This window comes from Rhipicephalus sanguineus, chromosome 2 (genome assembly GCF_013339695.2).
Source record: "Rhipicephalus sanguineus isolate Rsan-2018 chromosome 2, BIME_Rsan_1.4, whole genome shotgun sequence".
Taxonomy (NCBI): Eukaryota; Metazoa; Arthropoda; class Arachnida; order Ixodida; family Ixodidae; genus Rhipicephalus; species Rhipicephalus sanguineus.
The window spans coordinates 236,462,091-236,480,607 of NC_051177.1; the positions used below are offsets into that span (position 1 = coordinate 236,462,091).

Consider the following 18,517-nt stretch of genomic DNA (forward strand, 5'->3'; position numbering starts at 1 on the left):
TAGTTGCACCCGGCGGCTTGTCGTTTTTGGAGCTCTGTCAAACCGAAACTGAGGCTGTGTCGGTAATGATGAGCTTATAATTAATTACCTGTCGCGCGCTGCAGCAAACGATGTGCCGTGTTATGACTAACAGGCCCCCAGCAACACATTGCAGCAAAAAAACGCGGGGCGAAAATTTTTGTGTCAGGACTCCTTTAAGATGAGTTACCAACTCGCCCAGCAGTCCGTACTTCTCAATCATGCAGAGCTGTCTGTCTATGATGTTGCTGCTGCTTTGAGAAACAATAAATATCACAATGCTAGTCGGTACGTTGTCCTGATATGAGAACTTGTGATAATCCAAACAAAGACATGAGGTCCCTTCGAGTTTGAATTATCGAGAGCCCACCGTATTTTACTTCAGTGATTGGAAAACTGCTGCACGATTGCTCTTTTCTGTTTTGCAGCTACATATAACCTCTTATGGGCTGCCGATTCACACTCCTGTGCAGACGTCCCAACGTATGTACCAGAATGTGCATGCATACATTGCAAACATGTGATAGTAAATTACATGTCGTGACATGAATGCCTTGATTTCGTATCAAAGCCAAACAATGCAGCATATGCAGCTCCTTGCTGACTGCTTAGCATTACAACGATTCCCACAATGCACGGGATCTGCTTGGTTTTTTTTCCTGTCACACGTTCCCACTGCATTTGATGAAATGATGCACTTTTGTGCTGCTTCAAGTTCAATGCATGGGAAATCACCACTATCCAAGATTACAATATAACCAACTTTTGCTTCTGCCACAAAGCAAGAATGAGGCAATCAATTGAAACTGCTGCTCGTGCTAGTGGTCAAAATATGCAGTTTGTAACACATTTTTGAAATCATGTATTGCACGAAAGAGGGTAGTTGCTGTAGCAAAGTAACAGCTTTTCAAACAGAGAGAAAAACCTCTCCTCCTCGTTTCTGGAGCGGGGTAGATGGAGAGCATGCGCCCTATCGCATAGTTCCATACATAGTGCTCCGTGTGCGTCATACAAACGCCCACTGCAGTGCTTCTCTCACCATGCATGAAGTGACTAGCATGAGTAGCTGTAGAGGTGGCAATGCTAAACTTGACAACCTTTCACTTATTTTGCAAGCAATTATCATCATGCAGGAGAGAGATGTTGCGAACAAGGCTAGCATCTTTTGAGCAATAAGCCCTGAGCTCGGCAAATAATGCACTGAAGCAGTCAAACTGGATTATCAACTTGAGGAGAACGTCTTTTTGGCCTAGTTAGTATTGCTTACTGCATGACATTTTGGCGCTAGTGAAAACACCACACACAAGAAAGACACCAACACGACGACATGGGCGGCACTTCCAAGTGATTTACTTCACGCGTGAAACAAAGCGTACGTAGACATGTGACATGCACATGCGCAGAATGGGCAGCAACACTGCCTAACCTAGCCAGCTTTCAAACAATCTCATCTCCGAAGACTGCAGCTGTATCCACGTGTCACTGATACATTCACCACCCAACTTAGTAATGTATAAAGCTTCTAATAACTCACGTGCTGTCTGATGCTTGCTCTTACCCAGAATCCTGGCCTCATGAAATCGTGGTTCGCATTTGCAGACTTTGCAGTGCGTAGGAAGATGCGCAAGTCTTTTCTTTCTTTAGATTTTGGTTGTGTTCCCTGGCTCGTACATTAAGACAGTGGTCAGTCTGTCCTACATAGTACCTGCCACGCATCAGGGGGATCTGACAGACAACTCCCGTCTCCCATTTGGTGTAAGTCGTAGCATGTTTTACACCACAGGGTGCGGTTCCCTCGCCGGTGGTGCAAGGGCAGAGCTGAGACAGCTTCACGGGGGCAGAGAAAATAAGAGGGACATCATACCTGCTTGCCACCTTTTTGAGGCTGTGGGTCACCACGTGAATATAAGGAACCACTGCAGATCGTACGGTCCTGGTAGCTGTGCTTGCTACTGCCGGTTCCTTGTTGCCTTTTATCTTCTGCAGGAGGGTTCCCCCACTGACGCTAACAACAAGCCAGGGAAGCCTGCCATAATAAGGTGCCTAACTTGTCTGTCAAAGGCAGCCTGCGCCTTGTGAATGCACAATTTCTTTAGCGCAGAATCCAGGCAGAGCATAGCAACATCCCGCTATACCAACGTGGAGGTGGCTGAATCGTACGGAACCAACCCCTTATTTGCACGAGGCGAGTACTGCCAGCAAACATGGTTATTATGAAAAGTTAAACATAAGTCCAAAAACTGTAAAGAGTTCTGGAGCAGTCATGGGTAAAATGAAATCCTTTTCCATGCAGTCTAAATAGGTTTAAAGTACTGTCATAATGCTCCAGTAAGCCAAGTCGGTTAAAAACTATTAAAAATTCATCAACACATCTAAAAACCTTTAAAATATGGGGACTGTGATTTCACGAGGTCAGGATTCTGGGTAAAAGCAAGCATCAGACATCACGTGAGTTATTGGAAGCCTTTTACATTACTAAGTTGGGTGGTGAATGTATCAGTGACACGACGATACAGATGCGGTCTTCTGAGATTACATTGTTTGAAAGCTGGCTAGATTAGGCAGTGTTGCTGAATGTATATATACGCTCTGTTTCATGCGCGAAATAAATCAGCTGGAAGTGCCGCCCATGTTGTTGTGTTGGTGTCTTTCTTGTGTGTGGTGTTTTCACTAGCAGTAAAATGTCATGCAGTTGATTATCAACCTTGCAAACGAGAAGTGGCACCGTAAACATTGGCAATGTCATCACAGGAACAAAGCTCCCTCAGCATACTCTGCTTGCACAATGTGCCACTCTCTGCCCTTAATGCTTCGCCCACTTTTCTTATAATTCCCTAACGTGTCACAGAAAATGCACGCTAGGCGGAAGGCAGCTATGCAAGCCTGGAGCTTCGTGAGGTCTAGAGTAATGTATAGAATATTTTTGTTACCAGTGCCACTCCGTGCTGGCGTCCTGGGAGCATACATCTAGAATGTCTCTGTGTGCAGGTGTAAAATGAAAGAAATGCCAAAATGTGAGTTTATAAGGCACACACTCCCACAAACAACATAAAAAGATAATATAACTTGGCTGGGAGAGCCCTTGCCATTTCAGTATTGCCTCTTGATAAAAAAATCTTTTGAGATGCACACAGTGCGTGTTTGCCCCACATTGTGCCCGTCCTGTGCCCTTCTTCCACCACAGCATGCTAAGAAATGCACCTTGGCTGCAGACGTACCTGCGGGATAAGGATGATGGCACCCCCATCCAGTGCAGCCTCCTCGGCATACGCTGCCATGGCCTCCATGTTCAGTGCCTCCTGCATCCCGCATTTGAGTAAAGTGCGTTGGGGGGCTAGTTGGTATGACATTAGAATGGTAAGGAACTGCGTGATTGACGGAACACAAGAAGTAGTAGTACACACGTCGCGCTTGTCCTGTGTACTACTACTTCTTGTGTTCCATCAATCGCGCAGTTCCTGACCATTCTAATCCCGCATTTGCTACTCATAAAATATCGTTCATCACAAAGACTTCGCATCTATATCCCCTTTGAGGTCCCATCCCAGGCAAGAAGTTTACTTTACTCAACAGATAAAGTGTTCTCAACTGCAATTCACCAAGCCATGTGCATATGTGGGCCATACAGACAAGCATACACAAATGCGGAAAACCAAAAAATGTCTAGCCTTGTACACTGTTATGTGTACCACAATGATCATCATTATTTGCAGCTTGCAAACTCTGAAAAATATGCTACACTTCCACGCGCGCCTCTTTTTCTATTTTCATGTAATTGACTCTTTACATGTGTAACCAATGCCTTGCGTGCACCGTGCTGGAATGTCTGGGAACATTCTTGATTATTTTACATTGTTCCGATAAGCTTTAGCGCGCAACGCGAACAGTAGAGTTTATCCTGGAACTAACACAGCCACCAACGATAAGGCAGGAATAGGGGTGCAACAGTCAAAATATGATTTGTAGAAATTTTTGGAGCAGGAAAATGTTGCTTTTAGAGCAGGAAAATCCTGATTTGTAGCAGGTTACAGAAAAAAAACTGCATTCTCCAACTGCTAAATCTCAAATTTGGAGCAGTGTAACAAAGAAGGTTATTTTTAGAGAAGAATACAAAAAGATATGCAAACCATTCAACATCAGCTAACCCGTGCATGTGAGCTCTGCCACCTCAACAAAAACAGCGTGTTGAACCACCCCACAATGCAAGCAATGGCAACGTTCACAACACCATTTGCAGCACCTCTCAAATCATTTGACCTGCTAATGTAAACCTGATGACCATGAAATTTGGGAGATTCATAAAGCAAGGGCGAACAGGGGTGGCAAAAAAAAAAAAAAAAAGAAAACTGACGTACGTTTTATTTTTTGTTTCTCAGGGCCACAGAAACGTCGTAGACAGCTCTGAACGACTGCCAGTAATTTTTGCAGCACCGATCCTACTTGTGCTCATATTTACACGTGTTTAATTGAGGAACAAAATGTGGTGTGTCCCCTGGCAGCTTGTACTAGTGGCACCTTCCCAATTTTAGTATGCTTTTCCACAGGGCAGGATTGTACTGCGGCAAAAAAGACTTAAGCATTCTCCACACGATGGAACAAGGCCAGGAAATTTTGGAACCACTGTCCTTTGCTCTTTTTTTTTCGTGGTGGGGTTAGGTCTGTTTCTTGGGAAATTTATGGCCATGCCCGTATAATCGGGAGGATTGCTCAAAATTTGGGAGTATCACGAGAAAATTGGGAGGGTTTGATGGCAGACAAATGTTTCCACTGATTACACTGGCGGCATGTTGTCAACATTGTTTTACATGGAGCTTCCGCTTTAATCTTCAAGTGTCCATGTAGATAAGCACCGAAACCAGCAGAAAAAAAAAAAGTTTTTGGGTTCTAAGATAGAGCTTTTCTGCGCGTCTGGATTAAATTGGATGATGTCCAGACTGCAGGTGGCCAACACTGCCCCTATTTCTAGCTCATATTAGCGCAACCAGGACAATATTCAGGCTCGTGAGTCATTTGGCGCTGTGTGGTGCAATGTCCTAGTAGCATGAAACGAATAATGACAACGCAACAGCAGATGTTCAAGCACAATTACAAAATATGAGAAGACTTTATTTCTGCCTTCCCAGGCATGCTTCACAAAGGATTTTATCTTCAATGACATCCGACAGGCAGGTGACCATCTCCTGAATTGATCTCTGGCTACAGTACGTAGCATTCTTTCCGGCTGTTATTTGTGCTTTCACATCAAGGCCAAGCAGAGACAGCAGACCGAGAAGCGGCTCGAAGTTCGTTGGGTGCAGTATCCGGTGTTTGCACAAGTAATACATTGATGCGAATGCTTGCCTAATGGTGCTGAGGGAGACCGGGCACTGCACTTTCTCAAGCGGCAACACGGCCACCTTGCTGTTTGCCTCAAGCGCGACGGCGTCGCGGTGCGTCTGGCACGCATCATGTTTACGAACACTGTCCAGCCGTATCCTTTTGCATGGTTCTTCATTCCATACGGGCTTCTCTAAAGGCCTCTTTTATTTTATGCACAGCTTGCAAAACATCCCACCTTTGATGTTGTCATAAAAAAGCCAGGGATGGTCACGTATCCAAGATGCGTTGATTGAACACTGCTGCCTGCTTGCCGACTTCGCAAGCATTTGGCTCATCACACGTTGCTTCAACGCTTGAGGTTGAACTGCCGCCATCATGCGCACTGGATTTCAGTCCCTGAGACACAGGCGATGTCAGGGGCTCAACAGCGTCCACGTCGGGTACTTCCGGCTGCCTAGTTTGTTCTAGCGGATCACTACTGGTCACTTCTTCGGTAGCTTTTCGAGAAGCAGAGAAGGCTGCGCCGCCTTTTTTCTCGCAGCCATCTCCCGCGCACTGAACCAACTGAACGACTGAACGAACGACTACGAATTCCACGAGGCTTTTGTTCGCGCGTGCGCCTGCCTCGTTTGCTTGGAGCGGATTGGATTGACAAGGTTATGAAGATGGGACGTTCAGTGGCACCACACCACGAATGTTTCAAAAATCTACATATACGCCGAACATGTAGGCACTGTCTTTACTAGTGATGTTATGCAAATAGGAAAATTCAGCTTCTTGAGAAAACAATAAATAAAGTTGAGAAAGAAAGCAGCGACAACGTTGCGAATAGAGGCCCTCAACAACGACGTTGCCTCGCACGACGTTGGCTCGCACGACGAGCTCGTGCGAGCCAACGTTTCGGTACAATCGGTATCGGCGCGCCGAATGCCGAAGCTGCATTAGCTGCATGGAGGCGCAGCCAAGCCAACGCCATGCCAGCCAAGCCTAGCCAGTAAAGGGAAGGAGATGTCACCGTGCGCTCTCCTGTTCTTTTGTGAAGAGCGCATTCTTTGACCGTCACTTTTCTCTCCAGCCACTGACGGGTCCATTCATTGAACATTTCCTTCCCGGCCTGCGTTTTCGGTTCGTGCTTACAGGAGCCAGCGTCTCATGCTCGTAGCTTCCAGCTTTCCCCGAGTACAGCAAGCTTGAACCCCGAGGGGTGGGCGGTGGTGGACGGCCGGCTGGAGAGGTGGACGACGAAACCACCGCCGACCACCGTGGGGAGAACCCTGAATTCTTCATCGTCATCAGCCACAGCACAAAAAAAGTGCACATAATGTCTTACAGAAGTGTAGCGGATGCCACGCTTCTCCGCAGAATGACGAATAATGGCATAGTGGGTGGTTCCCTACTTCACAAAAACTATGATGATTTATAGCATAGTGGGTACATTGCAAGTATACTTGTATTAGGTGCCCCAACAGAGCTTCCAACAGGCTCTAGAAAGGCCGCTCTTCCAGCTTTCACTGTGACTGTGCGGCGTGTTCCACGTAGGCCTGGTCATTTTTTCCTTCATATTTATAACATAAGTACCACAAATAACGTCTTCTATAAAAAGGCTTGATTGTCTGTGGATTCTCATAAAGGTCATGCCTTACAAAAAAAAGAGAACGAGCCTTGAAATTTCCCTCTTTTCATTTATTCATAACGAGTCTTGTTCTGGCAGACTTGATGCCTTCAGGTATTATGTGATGGGTTATATGGTCAGCTGCCAGCTCGTAAAAAAAGATCACGTGCTATGTGACGCTAGCAGGCAAAAAAAAGTGTTCCGCACTCACTGTCATGACTACGAGTGGCACTGACTAACACTCCCAGGGTTTGCATACACATATATACCCTGTAAAGTGGACAGGATAACAATCGCCGCCATAGCTCAATTGGTAAAACATCTGACGCGTTATACGAAGGTTCCAGGTTCGGTCCCTGCCAGTGCAAAGTTGGCTAAGGCGAGAGCAAACATCGCTAAACACGGGACGGAGAAGAAGAACGACAGACACAAGCGCTGATTGTGTCTGTCGTTCTTCTTCTCCGTACCGTGTTTAGCGCTGTTTGCTCTCGCCTTAATCATGTACCAACCAGCCCAGTTAAACACACTCCTGCAAAGCTGGCTTTTCGTCCATTTTAATTTCTTCACATTCAAGTCCCCTATACTTTCCTTGGCTTGATCGCCTGTTTGTTCTCATTAAAGGCCAACTCCGGCGATTTTTCGAGGTCGATAGATCTCAATGAAATTTGCTGGGTACGTTCCTTTGCACATTTCCGTCACTTATGCCAAATTACAGGCTTGAGACATGCGCAGATTGTTTGCAAATGAATTTTAGATTGTCTGCAAACGCCCTCCTGGCTTCCCACAATTATTGGCAACATTGCGTCTGTGACGTCAGTATTGGGAAGGCGGCAGAAGTGACGCAGCCAAGGGTACCGCAAACTTCGGCCGCTACAGCGAGCGTCTGCTGTGCTGGCCGGGACACTGTCAGTATCAGACGCGGCACTGTCAGTCGCAGACATTACAGCTGATGCACGGCGTGCTCACCTCTCCACTGTGCGCCTGCTCGTCCCGGCTGTCACAGTTTTCATACTCCGCGCCAGCGTGACCGGCATGCCTTGCACCACTTCCGGTTCGTTCGTAACAACATCTACGTCATACGTAGACAGTACACTCGGTTGGGTTTCGGTTTCGGTGTTGCGCTTTTTTGCTTATTTAAAATTATTCTCCAATTTGCCGAGTATTTCTGCTATCGGGCTCGTGACAGGAGCGTCTCAGGAACATAAAAGCACCATTACTTTGACATGGCCAAAAAATCGCCGGAGTTGGCCTTTAAGGTTGTGCCTAACAAAGAAAAGCAAGGCAGCTTCGCACTAGTAGTGCGAAGCCTGAAGAAAGAGCAGAGCTGGCCGTTTTTTCTTGTTTCTCTTTCTTTTTATCTCTTTTTGTTTGTTTCTATTTCTTTTTTTGTCTCTATTTCTTTCTCCCCTTTCATTCTCTCACTCTCTATGTCTTGCTTCCTCTTTCTTTCTCTAACTCTTCTTATTCTCTATTTCTATCTTTCTTTCTTTTTGTCTAGCTTTCTGATTTTTCTATACTTTCTGTATGTTTCTTTCCATCTCTCTCTCACTCTATTTCTTTCTTTGTCTTTCAATTTTTTTTATTAGGGGTGTGCGAATATTCGAACTTTCGAACATTTTTCGAATAGTGTTTGCTATTCGATTTGCACCGGAATTTCACTATTCGAACTATTCGAACCTCCGGAAATTAAATATAGCAGTTTTTAATGGAAAATAAATATAACAACGATAAATCGGCGTGCACCGTGCTTGGTCTTGCATTTTGGGGAGCGACGTGCGAAGCTGCTAGCCGCTGCCACCAGTGCTCTGGGCAGTCGCTGTGCAACGAGCTTTGGCCGGGGGGGTCCACTGCCGATGCGTCAAGTGCCCATCCACGATTCCGAGGAGCTAGCGGGCGATGCAATTCGTTGCTTGTGACGGAGCACACTGCAGCTTCTTCGCTTTCGCGAAAAAGCCGTAACTAGAGCGAATTAGGCCTAGCCACGACTTCGAGCAGTGAGCTCAGTGGCGGTGTGCATGGCCGCGGTGCCCGATGTTTCAAAGAACGTCATGCTCGATCGCGAGTACAAAGAGTCGTCCAGCGATGGTCTTCGTCACGAGGTCCGAAGTGCTAACAAGCAGAACCTCTAACCGCGGGTCCCACGAGTCGAGCTCCGCTCTGGGTCGAGCTCCGCTTCGTCATTGCAGTCTCGTGGCGTAGGCTCGCAGTCTTGCGGCGTAAGCGAAGTCTCGAGAAGACCTGCCTTTCGCCAGCAGTTGCTAATGGTGCTTGCCTTGACGTTCCACCACGACCCTGTCAGCATTTCTGCGGCTCGACGGATGTTGACCTCCGTGGGCAGCTTCAGTCGTATGTTAATGAGAAGGCGCTGCATAAGTCGCTTCTGAAATTTGGCCTTCACACATCTTATTATGCCCTGGTCTAAAGGTTGGAGCAAAGACGTACATTTTGGGGGCAAAATTCAAGCTGCACATTGCTCAAACGCACGTTCACCATATGTGCCGAGCAGTTATCAACGATTAGAACCTTCTTTTGTTTCTTCTTCATAGGGTTGTCAAACTGCAGCAGCCACTGTGTGAACAGTTCCCGCGTCATCCACACTTTCTTATTTGCCTGATAGTCGCAAGGCAACGAGACAACGTTTTTCAAGCAGCGAGGCTTGGCGGACTTGCCAATAACAAGAGGCTTGAGTTTCTCCGTGCCTGTGGCGTTGCAGCAGAAGAGTACTGACACGCGAAGACGCGATTTTTTTCCGCCCTTGGATCTTTCACCTTTAAAGTTCATTGTCTTATCAGGTAACAGCTGATAAAAGTACGCCGTTTCGTCGGCATTGGTAACGTCATCTGGACCGAACAACTCGACGATTTCCTGAAAGCGCTCGTTCCGCCAGGCAATCGCACTTTCGGCATCGGCCGCCTTTTCTTCCCCGCACGCGACTTGCCACATGATGCCATTCCTTTGCCGGAACCGATAGAGCCATCTGGCACTTGCGCCGAAGCCGGAGGTGCCCAAAGTGACCGCGAACTGTCGTGCCTTTTCTTGAATAATAGGGCCTGACAAGGGCACACCGTGTTGTCTGGCATCCTTAAACCATGTGAGGACGGCGTCGTTGACGGTTTGGTAGTTGCCCAGCCGCAAGCGTTTTCTTGAGGGAGCCAGCTGTGATTCTCGATGTAATTTCACGATCTTCTCCCAATCCTTCAGTATCGTTGCCACTGCTGACAGCGCGATATCACGCTCCCTGCATATGTCCACTTGCTTTTTTCCAGCATTCAGCTCCATCAGAATGTCCACTTTTTCCTTGAGCGAAAACTGGCATCGCTTCTTTTTAATGCTGGGGCCAGGAAAACTCATTGCCAGAAAAGCGACCGCACAACACGATCTCAACTTCGCTGCTCCAAATGACAGCAACTGGAAACGTGAGAACAGCGGCAACAGCGGGACTAAGCCTATGACGTTGTTTGATTTGGTTTGACTAGTTTGACCGGTTGGCGACGCTCGTGTTGATGTCGACGCTTGATGGGGCTGCACCCGTTGAGGCTGGTTTCCCAGCGCATATCTGCTGCAGATGATGACAGGTGTAAGCTTCAGTGATTTCCGTACCGAAACATTCACGGAACTTCGTAATAACGAAGCATCTTGTTGATTTCGGGGTTAAGCTACGTACGTTAATCTGAAATATTCGGTATTCTGAAATTCGTAGTACTGAAAGTTTTTTACATTGGCAATATAGGCATTTTGGCGGGGATTTCAAAAAATTTATTAATCTGAAGATTCCGTTAATCAGATGTTCATAGTAATGAGATTTTACTGTATTATTATTGGGGTTTAATGGCGCAAAGGCTACAATGGCCATAGAGGGCCAAGACAATGTAAAATGTAAATGCATCGGTGTGATCAATGACTATGGCTAACTGTAACGTGGCTGTAAAGGGCCTAAAATGCAGCACACTAAATTTGCGACAATATATATACGTAGTAAAATTATGATAATGACATAGAATATGTGCAATGAATGTCAGACACGTGCTTTCTAGAAGTGTATACTGTGAACCTGGATACTAAGAGTGCATAATAAAAAGAAATGTTGCATATAGCACTACAGTAGCTCAGGGACTACAGACGTATCTGGCGGCTAAACTTTCACATAACTTTCACATGGACTAAAAAATGTTGCAGGAAGATACAACGTTAAAGTTCTTTTGTCAGCCCCAAATAAAATGAAAAGCATTTGAGGAATAATTGATAGGAAGTTGCTTGAAAAAAGAAAAGAAATGTTGCAAGGTAAAACACATGTTCTTTTGTACAATCCACTCCTGCCTATGGCTTGTAAAACAAGTTGGCAGTAATAAATAAATAAAATAAATATGTCCTCGATGGTTCCATGCAGAGTGGACGTTTACCAGGTGCCTTTCTCGTGTGGCCACATCTACATAGGCCAAACAGGCCGCTGCTTGAATATCAGATTACAGGAACATAAACGCTCACTAGAAGGTAATCCTTATTCACATCTGGCTAGACATTGTAATGAATATGGGTGTACTGCGATATTTGCAGACACAGTGTGTATTTTTGCACATGCGGATCAGGCTACCAGAGAAATTATGGAAGCTTTATACATTCACATAAAAGACCCTAGTTGTGTAAGCGTGCCTTCAATAGCCCTGCATGACAGGGAAATTTCATTCTTGAATAGTTTTGTCACATGATACAGGTTGTTCATGGTTAGTCCTAATCTTTTGCCTTTATCCTCTGTTTGACGTCATCGGCGTGTGGTCACGTGGTTATAGGTTGTGCTTTAAAATATGTGTTTCTGCATTAATAAAGTCAGTTGTGAGAACAGCGCTGGTGTTCGTGTCCCTTCTTCATGTCTGTCCTCGTTCACGCTGAATCCACCCGATATGTTCAACAGAATCCAACTCGCCCAAATGTCAGTTCTTCTGCAGTATATTTCTATTACATCGGGCTCTGTTATTCGCCCTAACAGCTATGACCTATCTAATCCAGGTAAGTTCGCGTCGATGATGGCTGTGTGCGTCTGCAAGAGCAGGATTCTTGCTTGGAATGCCCGCTATGCTCAATGCCCTAGTGAAGTGCAGATGCTGTGTGGCTTCCTACAGCCTTCGACGGGGCACACCAAGAGGATGTGTAAAATCATGCGTGCGGAATGGATGCACCAGGCCCGATACTTCACGGACTGTCTTCGCGCTGCGTGTTGGCATGAAGACAAAGGCAAGAGCAGGAGGGTTTTCCTGGCGTGGCAAAAAACATCGAACCCGCTGGCGCAATGAATGTGGAACAGTATCCAGCCTTCCCTTCTGAAATCCAAGAAGGTCAAGGTAGACGAAGCCAAAGTGTTGGTCCTGGAAGACGGGTGCCTACCGGAGGAGCACAGAACACTTGGTCTCAGACCGAAGTTTGCCCATGAACCAAGCCTGAGCCCGCCAGAGAAGATAGCCTTGGCCAGGACAGTCACTCGCCTTAGGACAGAAGAAGAAAGACCACGCTTCATAGAAGAGTGTGTGGAAGTATTGGGACGATCTGGAACAAAAAAACTCGGCAGCTAGGTCTGTAAAAGACGTTGTGCGATACACAGTGAGTAAGGAACATCACATTTTAGCTTCCGATAAGGAAGGTTTTTTTGTTGTAGTGCCAGAAAATGTGTTTTGTGAAAAGGCCAAATCTGCGATTAAGAAGAATTTTAAACAAGTAAACCAGAAACCTGCTAAAATTAAGGAACGTGCCCTGTCAATACTTCGCCGCCATAACCTTGAAAAGTTAGCCTCAGCAGTAAACAAGGCTAAGAAACTTAATTTGAATATATTCTTCGCTGCTAAGGCCCATAAAGTTCACATGCCGTTCCGAGCGATAATCACGGAGAGGGATAGCTGGCAACACTATGTGTCGTCGTATCTGCAAAGGAACCTGAAGTCTTTGGTAGTTGTAGACCCCTTTTTTATACACAATTCAAATGACCTCGTTTCATTCCTTGTCGCTTCTAACCCTGGTCAGTGTAATATGTTCAGCATAGATGTAGAAGACTTATAATATACCGCATGATGCCTTAATGGAAAATGGAAAACTATGTATCACTGAGGATAACAATGAAATGGCCTTTGCAAGTGCGTGTGGTGTATCAGTAGGTGTGTTTCCAGAAATTCTGTCTTTCTACCTAGCGTCAACGTGTGTAGAATGGAAAGGAAATATCTTTATGCAAAAATCAGGGGTTTGCATAGGATCAAAAGTTGCTCCTGTGCTTACCAATATTTTTTTAGGAAGGGTTGACAGGAATGTGGAAAGCAGTCTGGGTGACGAAGTAATCAAGGTGCTATGTTATGTGAACGATTTTTTGATCTTTGTCAAGTATTCAGATTTCCAACAGACGGTTAAAAACATACTCGATCTTTTTCACAAATGCGGCCACGGCTTGAAATTCACTTACGAATTGCCACAGAATAACCAGTTACAATTTTTAGACGTCAATCTTAAGCTAAATGTAAAATGTGTGCTGGCTGTACAGCCCAAGATCCAGCAAACCAATACTGAATTTCAACTCTGCACATTCAAAGGTTGTACAAAATGGTATCACTTTTTCCAGCTTGTTCTCGGCTTTGTTTAAAACATCTGTTCATTTAATTCCGGAAAGTTTTGCACGACAAATGGAGCGTCTCAGATCGGCAGGGTTTTCAGAAAATGTCATTACGATGAATGTGCAGAAGCTCATTAAAAGAATAAAATTAACACGCACCATAGAGACTAATTCAGTGCCAACAAAAAAAGGTAAATTTGTCGTCATACCTTATGCACATAAACTTTTACATGGGCTAAAAAATGTTGCAGGAAGATACAACGTAAAAGTTCTTTTGTCAGCCCCAAATAAAATGAAAAACATTTGTGGAATAATTAATAGGAAGTTCCTTGAAAAAAGAACAGATGTAGATAAGAAATTTTGCAAGGTAGAACATATGTCCTCAATAGTTCCATGCAGAGTGGACATTTACCAGGTGCCTTTCTTGTGTGGCCACATTTACATAGGCCAAACGGGCCGCTGCTTGAATATCAGATTACAGGAACATCACTAGAAGGTAATCCTAGAAGGAACATCCTAGAAGGAACATCACTAGAAGGAACTCACTAGAAGGTAATCCTTATTCACATCTGGCTAGACATTGTAATGAACATGGGTGTACTGCGATATCTGCAGACACAGTGTGTATTTTTGCACATGCGGATCAGGCTACCAGAGAAATTATGGAAGCTTTACACATTCACATAAAGGACCCTAGTTGTGTAAGTGTGCCTTCAATAGCCCTGCATGACAGGGAAATTTCATTCTTGAATAGTTTTGTCACATGATACATGTTGTTCATGGTTAGTCCTAATCTTTTGCATTTATCCTCTGTTTGAAGTCATCGGCGTGTGGTCACGTGGTTATAGGTTGTGCTTTAAAATGTGTTTCAGCGCTAATAAAGTTAGTTGTGAGAACAGCACTGGTGTTCGTGTCCCTTCTTCATCTCTGTCCTCATTGTTTGCGCTGAATCCACCCAATATGCTCTAGCCAGGGCTGGGCAAAGATTCTTTGAAATTGTGCCACGATACGATACAGGATACTCAGGCAATAAGTATTTGGGATACAGATACGATACTTTCGCAATAATTGCATCCGATACCATACTTGGCAATTGCATTTAAGATACTTCGATACATTCACAAATTAGTCATTATAGATCCATTAATGTAGCAGCAAACACCTATGAACGAAAATGTCTTCTTGAATTTTTCTTAATTCTGACCAATATTGTTTCATTTGAATGGAATGTGTGTCAGTATCTCAAAAGTTTTGTCTTTGTTGTTTAAAGTACATTAGTGTCCTTCCGAAACAACTTATTGGGGCTTGTTTCAGCTGCTTAACAGGACAGCTCTTTATAAACTCTGCTGACAGTGTTTCTTGCTTGCAGTGATGCAATCAACCGAAGCCACTTCAGCGCAGCTTCTGGAGCAGCTAAAATCTCCCTTTGGATCAGCGTAACAACCTTTTGGAGCAATCACCAAGCAAACATTTGTCTCTAGACTTGATCAGTTGCACGACATGTTTAACAAAATCAATATATACACAAATATGAGCACCTTTCCTTAGAATACCCCAAAAGATGACATTATGATACTGCTCATCGTTTTTCTGCAGACAGCCCTAAGTTGTTTGGAGCCATGACGTCAGGCCACCTACCATTTTCTTAGAATCTACCTCACATTTGTGAATGAATATGACTTTCCTTGATGCTTCAGTTACAGAACTGGAAGCACAATCTGTGCAAAATTTCTATGCACTCTGTTTACTATCCAGAAAGACTATTCTGATGACATTCGTACCTTCAGAACAACTTAGGGCTTCGCTGCGTGGTCAAGTGCCTGTGGTTGTGCTTTATGGAGAGAATCATGAGCATCCTAGTTCATGGATGGTTGCTAAAATGACAGGAATTAATAACTGGTCCTTTGTGCCCGAAATCTAATTTGTGCTCCGTCAAATATGTGGCTTCGTATTTAACTTCGGCAAGTTTTCAAACACGAAATGTTGCTACGGTCGAGAAACAGAACCAAGATACCGGAATGCTGGGACACCATGCTTTCTCAGAAAAATCCCACAGTCCACTGCAGCGAGCGGCATTGTTGATAAAGTCCGGTGTTTGTATGGTCAGACACAACTTATAAATTGAGCACGCTGGACAAACTTTTATGAAAGTATATCACAACAAATAGTACAATTATTTTTTAAAACAAACTAACTGTAACGAAATGGTCTATTCAAGCACACACATGTACTGTTTAATGTAGCTTGGTCCTCAACAGTTGGAAGCTATTTTACTGAGCTTAATAACGTAATACAGTATGATCTAATAGTAGCAGAAAACTTTATGTGCGCAGTATGGGTCAGTGTGAATTGTTTGTGAGGGTTGCATCTAGCAACTGCTTCAACTACATAGTAAATGTCAATATGCTCCAATGACCCCTCGAAGTTACAGTGGTAGCTCAAATACGGTTTGCAAGCACGTTTAGTCTTCTTTTTCTCCGAAAGACTGCAGAACAACATCTTGGCGCACGCTTGGCTCAAACTATGAGATTTTTGCAAAAATGTAGCAGGATGTAGCAGGTTTCACCTCTTGGCACAGCTATCACATCACTGTGCTTGCAATTTTTGTAATTGATGGGAGTCGCTGCTCAGCTTGCCGACCAGCTAGTGGGTGGCCATCTAATCACAAGAACTTCAATAAGAAGCTTTAGCACGATGGCGCAAATACCGGTGTTGAGTTTTAGCTTGCCCTTTAAAACCAGATAACAGGACAATACCGGATAACAGGACTGGTGTATAGCAGCAACAATGCTGGTAGTGACTTTTTTGCTGTGACACGTTGTGCATACGTAGAGGACATAAAACTGCAATGACTTTTCATACTCTACTTATCTGCTGGCGTAAAGAGTTATTTGCTGATACACTCACTAGCGCGCAACCTTTTAGCAATTTTTCTTCAACAACAGAACATGTGCAACCCAGAAATGTCTCGGACGTATTGCACAGTTGGACGAACCGTCGCAGGACATCGTCGTTATACGCGCTATTGCCACTTATAGCTCTAACTACCTGGCAATTAGTAATAGTGAAAAAAAAATAGGAAGGCCTAATTAAAGGAAAACAAAAATAAGTAAAATAGAAAGTCGGTTCTGTATCAAACATTCAACCTTATAAGTATAGAAGCACGATATAGACGGCGCAGCTTAATAGCTATGACAATTAAGCATGAAGTATCGTCAACTTACCTGTTAAGGTGACACAATAGAAAATTCAGTACGTTTGGAAAACTGCCTGAAACGACTCGTTGAGACGCTCATGAAAAAAACGGAGCATTTGGTATTACAATGTTTCTCGAATCCCCTTCCTAACATTGTTAAAGGGGCCCTGCAACACTTCTTCAGCGTCGTCAGAAAACGCTGCTGATCGGTAGTCAAAGCTCCTGAGAACACACGAGCCATACATTGCAGTGCAGCATGCGGCCCGGAATCTCCAATTAATTCTAAAAGTCAGCTAGAAATCGTTCCCCGTTCTTTCAACAAATGATGCCAAATACCCAAATGACCAAGAAAGGGAAAATAGACAACCACCCGTTTGTAGCACAAAGTCACAAGGAAATCCATACAGATTTCTCGGAAAGAGAAATCTGTATCAGAAAGAGAAATTCCCGGACCAGGACAAATTTTTCGGCGACTAAGAGGCTTTCTTTCTGAGAAATCCGCATGGATTTCCTTGTGGCTTCATGCTACAAATGGGTGGTTGTCTATTTTTCCTTTCTTAACCCTTCTGCCACCTTGCAGGATTCCGCAAAACTCATTTCCAATACCCAAATGACCGCGACACATACCCAAATTTCACGCCATTGGCTGATTTGAGCATCGTGAGCTGCATAGTCACTGCGGCCGCCACATGCCAGCGGGCTTGCTCGCAATCAAGCTGAAAGTAAGACGCGCATTCAAAGAAAAAAAAAAAGTGCTCAAGGTCATGACATGCACGTGATGTAGCTCCTTTCCCCCCAGCCATCCCTTCCTGCTTAGCTTCCAGCGCGTGCACTCGTCGGTACGAGAGAAGGGAGAGAGCAATTACAGCATGCGACAAATCTCTGTAACTCCACTAGTACTAGATTGGTTGGTAAGATTTTTATTGATAGTCCTGCAGCGCTTTCGATGACTAAAAATTTTTGTGGCAGTCGATTCGTGAGGCAATATACTCTTTTAATGAAGCCATTTGATGGCTACTCAGAAAAGTGTTGCAGGGCCCCTTTAAGAAGGCTCCAAATAATTCCCATTATTAATGCAAACTCAATTTCACTATTGCACTTAGAATAACAGAGAGCTGAGCTAGTTGGTAAGTATTCATTCTAAAAAGACAGGGCGTGCAAACACGGACACAAGAAAGAAGTCAGGACACCACAAACGCCGACTAACAACTGAAAAGACGCACAACGGCTGAAAAGAAAGAAGGCACGAAAACTTATCTGCGCATGCCCATGCAACCGGCGAACCTATCAATCCGGCACGCGTGGCGGTCTACGTGGAAGATAACTGTTAAGGCATTTGATTTCATCTTTATGCAAGTTAATCGACGGTTGGCTCACGCATGCGCTACCACTATTCTCGATATGCCATGCTTCAATATGCTCGATATGCCATGCTCGCAAGGCAGGAGCAAGGCACCTGGCAAGTCGCTGTATCTAGTTATTTGCAGAACTGCTTAACCTCTTTGAGTTTTTCAGACCATTTTCGTATGCGTAATTCTCAGGTGCTAGTTCAGTTCCTCTCAGAGGAGAACCCCGGCTGTTGTAAGGCCTTTAGTATGGATGTTGAAGACCTGTATTATTCTTTGCCGCATGAGGACTTGTTAAAGGGACACTAAAGGCAAATATTAAGTCGACGTTGATTGTTGAAATAGCAGTCCAGAAACCTCGTAGTGCTACTTTTGTGCCAAGGAAGTGCTTATTTTGAAATAAAATCACGTTTTAGTGGTCCGCATTGCGTTAGCGCACT

General features: G+C 44.6%; 1 protein-coding gene across 3 annotated transcripts in view; it reads right to left on the reverse strand.

Moving 5' to 3' along the window:
- Positions 1-18,517, reverse strand: part of LOC119384175 (uncharacterized) — a 350,667-nt gene that overhangs the window by 258,795 nt on the left and 73,355 nt on the right. For all 3 annotated transcript variants that reach the window (XM_049412793.1, XM_049412794.1, XM_037652453.2), the window contains exon 2: positions 3,237-3,317. In XM_049412793.1, the coding sequence (XP_049268750.1) occupies positions 3,237-3,305 (69 nt within the window). In that variant the 5' untranslated portion in view covers positions 3,306-3,317. The remainder of the gene's footprint in view (positions 1-3,236; positions 3,318-18,517) is intronic.